The sequence below is a fragment of the Delphinapterus leucas genome, chromosome 2 (assembly GCF_059928025.1).
Source record: "Delphinapterus leucas isolate spDelLeu-1000000601 "Yukka" chromosome 2, BTC_Dleu_Yukka2, whole genome shotgun sequence".
In the NCBI taxonomy this organism is placed as follows: Eukaryota; Metazoa; Chordata; class Mammalia; order Artiodactyla; family Monodontidae; genus Delphinapterus; species Delphinapterus leucas.
Genome location: NC_143130.1, coordinates 55377685 through 55390378, shown reverse-complemented (window position 1 = coordinate 55390378; position 12694 = coordinate 55377685). Strand labels below are relative to the sequence as shown.

The 12694-nt window shown below is 40.8% G+C and overlaps 1 protein-coding gene across 1 annotated transcript; it reads left to right on the top strand.

Annotated features, from left to right (window-relative positions):
• Window positions 1–621: 621 nt before the first annotated feature.
• On the top strand, window positions 622–12395 carry GABRG3 (gamma-aminobutyric acid type A receptor subunit gamma3). The gene is given in 6 exon segments (XM_089906231.1): window positions 622–645; window positions 2496–2716; window positions 11658–11929; window positions 11932–12024; window positions 12027–12144; window positions 12146–12395. Coding segments are annotated over 6 exon segments (978 nt in total).
• Window positions 12396–12694: the final 299 nt, after the last annotated feature.

The window sequence follows — 12694 nt, the reverse complement described above, 5'->3', positions numbered from 1 at the left end:
AGCAATTCTGAGACCCCAGTGGGCAGATCCTGAGTGGGCTCTCTTCCCTGGGAAGAGAGTGTCTTTGATTAAGCTTTAACTCTGTTCCCAGAGTTGGGCTCCCAAGAACTCTTCTCCTTGGCTCTTGACTCCATTGTCTGGGAGTTTTCCTTTTCCATTAACTGTTCTGGCCATGGAAAAGTTAACATTGGAGAATAAGCCTCCTTTGGGGTCCAATCAGCTTTTCCAAGCCACGATCTACCCATTACAGAAAGAAATGCAAGAGTACATCTAAGTCTCAAATAGTCACAGACATTTTTTCCTGACTTGAGGTTCCTTTGGCAGTAGAACTCTCTCAAAACCTAGCCAGCCTCTTACCTGATAGGTCAGTTTAACAGTTGCATAGATCTTGTGTCAACACGATTCCAAGATCCATGATATGCCTTTGTTTTCAACGCCACTGCCTCTACCCAACCCTTTGCCTTCACTCTCACCTTTAATTTTTCTCTTAAATTAAGTACAGACACCTTGGTCCCATCAGTGTTCAGTGGAAGAGTCATATATTAGTCACTTGTCCTTGGAGCCATATTTGCACAAAGATTTTGCATCATGACAACTTAACCCATTTAGAGACTTTTAGCAATGGGTCTGATTATTTCTGCCAAGGTGAGTTTCAATAGGCTTTTAACAGTCAAAGCATTTCTTGAGTCTTTGATTTACTTGATAGGGTGAGAAACATTTGCTTCTTCCATTCCTACAAGAATCAGTGTTTGTTTTATCTTTCTTTTCTCTTTTTTCAACTAAAGAAAAACACATAACCTAAAAGTTGCAAGTTATTATCTGGGGATCTTACTGAGGACTTAAGCCTGGGAGACAGCCTTTCAGATAGCTCTGAGGAACTGCTCTGAAGAGTTAAGGGAGAAGCCAGGATACATAGACTTTTGCTGGGAAAAAATGTAGTCAAACATCAAAAGATCACTGCTAATTACAAAGAACAGATATTTCAGGTTAATGATTTTGGTGCTTTTCTATGTATGGGAAGATGTAAGAATCTAGGTTCATTGACATTATTCCTTAAATATGCATTTAACTATCTAGGGCCAGTTTCCAAAGCACAAAATACTTCCTGTTATTCTCCATCCTGAATTCCCCTCAGGGCACACCACTGCAGGGGCTGATGGCTTGGTCCTTGTAGAACTGGAAATTGGGGCAACTTTCTTTGCTTACTGGAATGGCAGGCAAGAGTCCCTGTTCATACTTTCATAACTGCTTTCAAACCAGCCAATTATCCTCTGAGATAATTTCTTTCTTGTGTTAACTTACCAAGCATAGTCAATAGCAGTCAATACATCCGACATGTCATGTTTTTTCACCTTAATTGTCTGTTTAAGGCCTGTTTTCCCTGACTGCAATATAAGCCCCGTGAAGGCAGGGGCTTTTCCTATTGGCACAGTTCTGGGCCTTCAGTGGTTTTCAGGGCCTGACATAGTCAGTGAAACAAAGAGATGATGAATGAGGGGATAAGTTAATAAAAGGCTGGATTTGGTCTGTTGAATTACCTGTGTCAAAAAGGTTCTTTAAACCAGAAACTCAATGAAAAGGATAAATATGGGATTTGTTGAAAATTACTGAACTCTGTAAAAGTAATTCATACAATTCAGTATGTAAAGAAACTATGAAAGATATTTAAATCACTAACAATCTTCCTCTAGCTCCTCCTTACTATGGACCTAAAGCTAATCCTTTAAACTGTGATTATGGGAGGAGCCTCTGAGGTGGTCCAGGCTCAAGACATTTCTCCATGTCTCACAGTGACGTCAGCCCCATCCTGTATCTAAATGCTGTAAATACTGGGGTTGCTTCCAGTTACAGAAGTAATTTGAGTGCCATCAGCCCTTTATCAGAATCAGCATTTGGCTTGGGTGTCTATCAGCTCTATTTTTTTTTTTGTCATTGCTTATTTTTTGCTTTTTGATTTGCGTTGTGTTATTTGAGAAGGCTCTTGAGTGAAAATGATAATTATTATTATCTGAGCTAATACTTTCTGGATAATTTGTTTTATGCCAGGCACTAGAGCTTTTTATTTAACTATTTATTTCCTTCCATATAACCCCTTTAGGAGGTAGGCACTGCTATTCAAACCATTTTACAGATTAGAGAATGGTAGATTTTGCTACCTGCCAGAGCTTGGACTTAGGAATATAGGAGAGTCTGCATCTATGTTCTGAATTGTATTCTACTACCTCTTGGCCCCTCACCACACTCTATGTGTTTATTACAATTTATTATTTACAGAACATTTTCACATATGTTATCACACCGTTGACAAATAATATCTGTTACCTTTATTGAATGTTCATCACGTTGATCCAGGCACAGTGTTAAGCACTAACAGAAAGGGATGTGGGCAGGTGAGGATGCAGACATAAGGAGAGCCATACTCCTGAGAAAGAAAACAAAGCCTGCAGAAAACCCACTAATAGAAATGTCTTGCCCCTCCTTTTGCTCTGTTTCAGGAATACCAAATTGATATATTTTTTGCCCAGACCTGGACCGACAGTCGCCTTCGGTTCAACAGCACAATGAAAATACTTACTCTGAACAGCAACATGGTGGGGTTAATATGGATTCCAGATACAATATTCCGCAATTCCAAAACTGCAGAGGCTCACTGGATCACCACCCCTAATCAGCTCCTCAGAATTTGGAATGATGGGAAAATCCTTTACACTTTAAGGTGAGATGCTACTGATGGTCTGATATTGGGGACTTTAATTTAGATCATTGTAGGAATGGGACCCTATTTTTCATTGCTAAGTTCTATCACTTCTCATGTTCAACATGCTACTGGGTGTTGAGGAAGTTTTTCCTAATCCCATGTTATGTATAAATAAAGACATAAAAATGATCTGCAATGAATATAAACTCCTTCCTTCATCAGAATCCATTTCTGCTGTAAGTGCGCTGTGGAAATTATCTTTAATATGTTTAACTCACAGGACCATTCAGCTAAGAAAATAAAGATGTCTTGGTGTACTAATTGAAAAATGTAATTATAGCTAAATTTGAGACCACAAGGAACAAAAGAGCACAGAGGGTGTTCCCTAATGCATCCCTAATGGAAGTGGCAGCTACCTTGTAATGAGTCCTCTTGGCTGTCCTCACAGAAACCCAGCAAAGTAAGAGGGGCTGTGTTTGAAAGATGTGAATAGAACTACCTGCCCAAAGTTTCCATCGGGAACTAGTGTTACCCGGGTTTGAACTAGTGTTACCCGGGTTTGAACTGCAACATACCCTGCACCTAAGCCAGTCTTTCTGCTCACCCAGCATTGGGATCAAGGACAGTGGCGTCTGGACCCTGCTCTCCCAGCGTCTGAGCCCTCTCCAGAGCACTGGACTGAGTGCCTTGTGCTGATTATCTCTGTCTCACTGGCTTTGCTGCTTTACAGCTGCTTCCTGCACCTCCTGTCCTGTTCCTGACACAGCCTCTCCTCATTCTGCTCCTCCTGCCTTAGGACTTCCCCATCACTTTACCCACTTTCCACTTTCCTGCTGACTTAGCTCATCCATTCCTAAGACTTTAAAAGCCATATACACGCTGAGGATTCATTCCCACATTCATTTCCAACCCCAAACTTCCCTTCTGGGCACCAGATTCTAGGAGCCACCTACCTGTGTGTATCTCCTCCTGAAAGCCTAAAAGGCATTTTGATTCAGCATGCTGCAGGGGAATGTCATTTCTGTAATACCTCTGACCGGCCCCTGTGTCCTCCTGGCTCAGTGAATACCACTGCCAGCCCCTGAACACAACCCCCTCCTCCCACATCCAGTATCAGGAGCTTTTAATTGCAAGTGATTTGTGGCCATAAGGAGAAATCTGTAATTCATATGGTAAACACGTATTTGTAGCACAGATAAAGGCACAGATTAATATCAAAATAAGCAGAAGATTAAAGAATTTTAAAGTTTCACGGAAATAATAATGTTGGCAGCTTGGGAACAGCAACAACAATAAAAGCCACAACAGGGAACTCTGCTGATGAGTTAGTTACATTTGGAGAACAGGAGTTTGTAATAGCTATTTCCTCATCAATTCTTAAAGGAATATAAATGAGACTCTGAAATGGTGAGCTTCAGCAAACCAGAGTAGAAACATGGCCAGTCCTGCGATCCTTTATAGAAACTCTGACCCAAGGAATGTCTGCTTTGAAAAGATGCAATACACACATTTAGTGCAGCCACGACCTGCCTAGTCAAGTAGGAGAGTTAGCCAAATATGAAATCTTCCCTACAAGTGGATGAACTTGACATTATACCTATTTAGGCAAATATACCATTTTCAAAATGGAGGAAGGATTTAATTCAGTCAAACAGATTAAAAACAAAGACATATGAAAACAAGGACATATTGAAACAAAGACATATGAAAACAAGGACATATTGTTTTGATTTGTTTCCTCTCTTACTTGGCTTATATTTCTAGACACAGTCAGGAATTTTAATAATGGAAACTTCCTCTGCTTCTGATAGTTAAAAGTAAAACAAAGTAACACAACACAAAAAAACCCAAATGGTATACTGAATGGATGGTGCCCCTGCTAAGAGTGAGCTCTATGTGGCCACCCCAGGCCCCTGCCCCCCACATGGTAGTAATGTGACCGCCCCTGGCTTTGCTTAGGGCCTTTGCTGGATTGTCGCTGGCTGGCCACAAGAGTGATGCTTGGCTCCCCCACAGGCTCACCATAAATGCGGAATGCCAGCTGCAGCTGCACAACTTCCCCATGGATGAGCACTCCTGTCCGCTGATATTCTCCAGCTGTGAGTACTGACTTGGGGTATGACTGCTCTGTAAATGATTGTCTAGCCTATGCTGATTTCTAGCAAACAGTCACATGATTGATTATAGCATCACTATACAACCAGAGAAAATGGATAACGGTTTTGGTCTGGGCCACCTGAGTATATTCACTCTAGACGTTGTTACATAGGACCCATGTTACAAAATAAGTAGCTTTGATAAATCTTTGAACAACTTAACCATTTTGTTATAATATTAAAGAACTCAGAAGTTGATGAACTGTTGACTTACCAAAGACCCTTATGCTAATGAGCTGTGCATATTATTTGGACATATACAGAATTCATTTGCAATAATTTTACACTTAATATCATCTTCAAGTCAAGTTGTTTGTCTTAAAAATAAAAAGATAAGTTTTTACTTAAATATATTTATAGTTGTCTCACTACACTATAATAGGATGTAATTTTTCATAGTATTTTATTTTCCAATATTTTACATAGGTTTGATACTAGAGCTAACAATTAATCACTTACAAATTCTTAAAGACAATATCTAGGGCTTCCCTGGTGGCGCAGTGATCGGGGGTCCGCCTGCCGATGCAGGGGACGCGGGCTCGTGCCCCGGTCCAAGAAGATCCCACATGCTTGCGTACCGCAAAAAAAAAAAAAAAAGACAATATCTAATTCTAAGTACAAGGCTACAAATAAAAGGAAATATCAAATTTATTTGCTTATAAAGTTTTAAAGTAAAGGTCAATATAGAAATATATCTGTGGAATTTATGATGATTCATTTAAAATATATTGACCACAACTACTTAAGTATGACTCATAAGAGTTCAACTAACTTCATTGACTATCTTTAAAATTGCATATGGGGCATGACAAACAAATATGATGAAGTCTCAGGCAGAAGGTTTTGTGGCTTTCTTCACTATACATTAGAGTGAAAAGACAAAAATGAAATAATGGATAAACACATTTTACAGTTCGTTTTAAATTCAGAAAAAGACAAGAGAGAAAGCAAAATTTACCTAGGGATAAATTTAACCTAGGAGGTTAAAGACCTGTATATTGAAAACTAAAACATGTTAATGAAAGAACTTGAAGAAAACACAAATAAATGGAAAGATATTCTATGCTCACATATTGGAAGAATCAATATTTTTAAAATTTCCGTACTACCCAAAGCAATCTACAGATTCAATGCAATCCTTATCAAAATTCCATTGGTATTTTTAAAGAAATAAAACAAATAATCCTAAAATTTGTATGAAACCACACACACACACAAACTTGAATAGCAAAAGCCATCTTGAGAAAGAAGAAAAAAGTTGGAAGTGTCACAGTCCCTGACTTGAAACTATACTACAAAGGTAGAGTCACCAAAACAGTGTGGCACTAGCATAAAAACAGACATATGGATCAGTGGAAAAGAATAGAGAGCCCAGAAATAAATCCACATATATGTGGTCAATTAATTTACCACAAAGGAGACAAGAATATATACAATGAAGAAAGGACAGACTCTTCGATAAATGGTGTTGGGAAAACAGGCCAGACACACGCAAGAGAATTCAATTCAACCACTCTCTTGCACCATACACAAAAATTAACTCAAAATAGATTAAAAACTTGAACATAAGACCTAAAACCATAAAACTCCTAGAAGAAAACATAGGCAGTAATCTCCTTGACATAGGTCTTGGTGATGACTTGTTTAATCTGACACCAGCAAAGCAACAAAAGCAAAAATAAACAAATGGAACTATATATCATACTAAAAAGCTTCTACACAGCAAAGGAAACTATCAACAAAATGGAAAAGCAACTTACTGAATGAGGGAAAATATTTGCAAACCATATATCTGATAAGGGACTAGTATCCAAAATATGTACAGAATTCATACAACTCAATAGCAAAACAATTTTTTTGATTAAAAAATGGTCAGAAGATCTAAAAAGACATTTTTTCTGAAGAAGACATGCAGATGGCCAACAGGTAGATGGAAAGATGTTCAACATCATTAGTCATTGGGGAAATGCAAATCAAAACAACAATGAGATATCACCTCCCACCTGTCAGAATGGCTATGAGCAAAAGACAACAAATATTGGTGAGGATGTGGAGAAAAAGAAAACCTTCTGCACTGTTGGTGGGAATGTAAATTGGTGCAGCCATTGTGGAAAACAGTATGACGATTCCTCAAAAAATTTAAAATAGAACTATCTTATGATCCAGCAATTCTACTTTCATGTATTTATCCAAAGAAAATGAAAACACTAACTCAAAAAGATATATGCCTAGAGGGAGGGCACCATCTGCATCTCTTGGTCAGTTGAGCTTTATACCCTTAAGGCAGGAGGGCAGGCTGAGTAGGAAAGATAGTCTGAACTCAGCCTCATCATTATCAGGCTCCAGCAGCATCTGATTGGACTTGCAGAGGAACAAACCAGAAATGTTTATTTTTAGGAGCCACAGATAGCTCGTTTCTTTCCATGTGCAGCATACAGAGTGCTGCCAAATGTATTTCATTCTAAATCCTTCTTGGGTTTAGACCTGAAGAGGGAACCAAGTATTCATGGCTCATCCAAATGCTTCATAACTGGTGTGTGTCTTAAAATAAACAGACAAAATTGCCCATTCCCTGCCTGCTCCCCGGGTGCATTAAAGAGGTGGGCCCTCTGCCAGGTGGAATGTCCTGGCAAGTGGGACCTTTGCTTTGGCAGGAAAGAAACCACACAGCTCCTTGAAAGTCCTTTCTCTTTTGGATGAGTTAATCACCAAATAGCAGATGCTATGAAATGCCAGCAGTGGCCCTGTGTCCTTTGAAGCAAATGCTCAGGTACAAAACTTCCAAAAGGAAGCCCATCTTCCAAGGCGAGAGCAACAGTTCATTTTATGTATCACTTGACTGGTCTAAGGCAGAGGTCCCCAAACTTTTTGGCACCAGGACCTGGTATCGTGGAAGACAATTTTTCCATGGAAGGGGGTGGGGGGAGATGGTTCAGGTGGTAATGCGAGCAATGGGGAGCGGCAGATGAAGCTTCGCTGGCTGGCTCACCTGCTACTCACCTCTTGCTGTGCGGCCTAGTTCCTAACAGGCCACGGACCAATACCAGTCCGCGGCTCGGGGGTTGGGGACCCCCGGTCTAAGGGATGCCTGGATAGCTGGTAAAACATTATTTTTGAATGTTTCTGTGAGGGTGTCTACAGGAGAGATCAACATTTGAGTCAGTAGCCTGAATAAGGAAGAGCGCCCTCACCAAGGTGTGTGGGCATCATCCAGTCTTTTGAGGGACCAAATACAGGCATACTTCCTTTTATCTTCTTTCACTTTATTGTGCTTCACAGATACTGCATTTTGTTTTACAAATTGAAAATTATGGCATCCCTTCCCAAACAGCATTGTTTTTTAGTTAAGTTACTTACATTGTTTTTTTTAGATGTAATGCTACTGCACACTTATCAATAATAGACTGTAGCATAGAGTAAGCATAACTTTTATATGCTCTGGGAAACCAAAAAATTTGTGTGACTTGATTTGTTGTGATGTTTGCTTTATTGTGATGGACTGGAACTGAAGCTGCAATATCTCCAAGGTCTGCCTGTAGAAGAAAAAGGTGAATGAAGGTGGAATTTGCTCTTTGCTTGAGCTGGGATGTGCATCTTCTGCTCTCAGATATCAATGCTCCTGGTTCCCAGGCCTCAGACTTGGACCAGGACTTAAAACCTCAGTTTCTTAATTCTCAGGCCTTTGGACTCAGACTGAATTACACCACCAAGGTTTCCTGGGTCTTCAGCTTGCAGACGACAGATTGTGGAACTTCTTGGCTTCCATAATCTCATGAACAAATTCCTATAATAAATGTCCTCTTATATCTTTATCTGTATCTATCCCTGCATCTACATTTATCCTATTGGTTCTGCTTCTCTGGAGAACCCTAATACAGGGAGGGAAGTTCCCACACTTCCAGCCTACAAAATATGTGGACTCCAAAGTTCCCAAAATATTCCTGTATTCACTTGAATTCACCTGCTTTGGATGTAACCAAAGGGAGTTTTTTGGCATGTCCAGGAGACATGGCAGAGTCCAGCAGCCTGGAGCTGAGAGTGAGAATCAAGGCAGTGCCCTGGGAAGCAGGTTTCCGATCAGGGACCATGCCAGACAGACCAGTGCAGAGGGTGAGGGGGATTTTCCCATCTTGTCTCTTTGCCTGCCCCATTCTCCTTGAAGTGCTTGCCCTTCACCTGCTAGCCAGGTCATCTTCCCACATGTTCCTGGATCTCTGGCCTCTCCAACTCTTCCCTGTCCCTGCCATCTCACTGCTGTAGACACTCACACCTTGGGGGGGTGGGACGGTGCCCCGTGTGGCTGGTCCTGGCTGTATGTGCCTTCTATGAAGACAGTGTTGCCTGTAGCAGGAAGGACAGAGCTTTGGGGTCACCTCCTTTAACTGTTACCCTCATTATGGTGTAAACCACTGCTATTCATGATTGCACTGGCTCTGCTGTCCAGTCTTGAAAGTGGGTTATTTTTATTCTGGCTCTAAGTGAAGTAAGTTGTTCTGAGAGGTTAAGGACTGGGTCATGGCAGAGGAAGAATGCCGGACTGCTAGGCTGTGCTCTTTTTGTGACTTTGAAGGCTGTGCTCCTTTTTCCTTCTTCTTTTTTTTCTTTCACAATGATATCCTGCCACCCTTATTTTATTTTTTAAAACCACTTTATTGAGGTATGATTGACATGTAAAAAGCTGTGCATATTTAATGTCTGGAACTCACTGAGTTTGGCAAAATTGTAAGTACACCATACAGTATTGTTAGCTACAGGTAACATGCTGTATAGTGTATCTCCAGAACTTATCCTGCAAAACTGAAACTTTGTACCATTTGACAATCATCTCCCCATTTCTCCTTACCCCAGACCCTGGAAGCAACCATTCTATGGTCTGCTATGTGTTTGACTACTTTAGATTCCACACATAAGTGAAATCATGCAGTATTTGTCTTTCTGTGTCTGGCTTACTTCACTTAGCATAGTGCCCTCAAGATCCACCCAAGTTGTTGCAAATGGCAGGGTTTCCTTTTTAAGGCTGAATAATATTTCACCATATATATATATATATATATATATATATATATATATATCTCACAACTTCTTTATCCATTCATCTGTGGATGGATACTTAGGTTATTTCCATGTCCTGGCTATTGTAAATAATGCTGCTATCAACATGGGGGTGCATATATCTTTCCAAGATGGAAATTTTTTTCCTTTGGATATATATCCAGATGTGGAATTTGCTGGATCACATGGCAGTTCTATTTTTAATTTTGGGGAGAGCTTCTATACTGTTTTCCATAATGACTATACCAATTTACATTCCCACAGTGCACAAGGGTTCCCTTTTCTCCACATTCTCACCAACACTTATGAACTCTTGTCTTTTTGATGAAGCCATTGTGACAATGTGGGGTGATATCTCATTGTGGTTTTGATTTGCATGTTTCTGATGATTGATCACCTTTTCATGTACTTGTTGGCCATCTGTATGTCTTTTTCAGAAGAATGTTCAGGTCCTTTACCATTTTTAAATCAGGTTATTTGTTGTTGCTGTTTTCTACTGAGTTACTGAGTTGTGGAGTTTTTTGTATATATTGGATATTAGTCCCTTATCAAATACATGATTTGCAAATATTTTCTCCCATTCTGTACATTGCTTTCCATTTTGCTTATTGTTTCCTTTGCTGTGCAGAAGCTTTTTGTTTGATGAAGTCCCTCTGTAGCCAGATGACCCTGGGTGCCCTATCACGGTGGATCCCTGGAGGTATTGTGCCCCTTTCTCAACAGCAGATGGAAGGGAGAAGGACGGTGCAGTGGCAGGAACGTTGCGGAGGTGCTGGAGAAAGTGATCTTTCAGCATCTCTCAGATATTCTCAAAACCCTTCCTCTTGGTGCAGCCAATGGACTTGTGGGTGCTGGGTCACATGGAGAAGAGTGTGCACTAGAGGGTACACAGATGCTATTCACACATCCCAAACACTGAGTGCCTGAAAACCAGCAAAACGGAAGTGTCGGAGGGCTTGGAGTAAAACAAGAATGAGAGCTCCTCCCACTGCGAGCTCTTCTTACTGCTTAGGTGTTTGCATATTCTTTAAATTCTCTGAGACTTAGCTTTCTCATCTATGAAACAAGGATCATAATACCCACCTCATCTGTCTCTGTGAAGATTAAATTAAATGACAGAATGTGTATGTGATGGGAGCTACCTGTCCAGGGCTCCCTGAGTGATCAAGAAGGAGTCACTTGATAGTTATCACTGTGAATACCCTTGTGGCTGCAGAGAGTGTTGCTGGGGGCAGGGGGAGTCTGAGAGGGAGGGACCAAGGCTGTGAAGCAAGGCTTCCTGGACTGGAATCCCAGCTGCCTGCTCACTCACTGTAGAACAATGGGGAACATTCTTCACCTCTCTAAACCCTGCTAAGCCTTCCTTCCCCCATCTGCAAAGTGGGAATGGCAGCAAGTTAGAAAGCGATGGAAGGGACTAGAGACATACCCTTTATAGATTCCTAGTCGATTTAGCTAAAGATGTGGACTTGATGGGAGTTAGGTGACAGAAGCTGGTGTGAGGGATATTTGCACATTTTCTCTATTACGGTTGGATTCCCCAAAGATGCACAGCTGTGCTGGACAAACTCTGCACATGGAAGGCTTCAGGAAGAGAAAACAGCTAAACCCTCATTAGCAATTAGCCTTTCATTCTGGGCTTAATTTCACCAGTTTGGAAGTATCTACCGAACTATTTTTTGTTAAGATGTTACGGAAAAATCTGAATGAACTTTTTGGCCAACACAATATGTACACACTTGTCTGTAAAGGTTGCCTTCAGACACTGTGTTCTGTGACTGTGTTAAAAATAAAGCCAAGGAAAAGACGGCCACTCTCCTTTCCCTAGACTTTATGAATCGTGTGCTCACTAGACTGGTTTTTGTTAGTACAGAGTTTTTTAAGAGTTTAAGGACATCAGAGTTTCAACCTGAGAACACAGAGAAGTGTACATTTTTGGCAACTGATGGGAAATCCTATTGGTCCAATTATAGTTCAGCTCTCTGTGTTCCAGTGGAGGCAACAAGCACCCCCGAGGATTTAGGTAGGACCTCACTGAAATGTCCTACCTTGAGGAAAGCATCAGCATGCTGATTGTGCTGCTGGCCAAGATCTTCACCTTCACTCCACTGTTGGTTGTCACCCCCACATGAGCACCAAGACCAGAGACAGCTGATGTGAGCTCCAGAGCAACAGTATGCAGCTGATCCTGCCCAGGTTCATAGCCATAGCACAAACCGATTTGAAGGAGCCACTGATGGATGCTTGATCCATTAAAGGCAAATTTTGCAAAAATAACAATGTCGGAAAACCTTCATGTTTCTCACATCTTGCAAAAATCAAAACTTGAAGTCACTGAAGATGGAACCAGAGATTCAGCATCAATAACTGGAAATCTAATCACAAGGTCATTGCCTCCTTGGTTTATAGTAGAGAGACCTTTCCTATCGTTCATCCAACATAATCCCACAAGTGTTGTCTTACTCAGGCAGCAGACAAACAAACCCTGAAGAGTATACAGAAGAAACAATGCAAAGCAAAGACTACCTTAGCTATGAAGAAAAGACTACTTCCCTACGTCTTCCATAGTTCTGTTACATATCTTTGTGCAGTATTTTCATTTTGAAAATTAGTTTGTAAGAACAGAGACTCAGAGGACTCAGAGATATAACCATTTCTGCTCTGGGATGTGTTTTTGGAGGGAAAGAAGGGCAGGATGGCGGGAACACTGTATTGAGAAAGGAAGAGGAAAGCTTCAAAATGCCTAAACAATACCTTTATTTACTGAATGGTTGCCTAGGTTAACAAC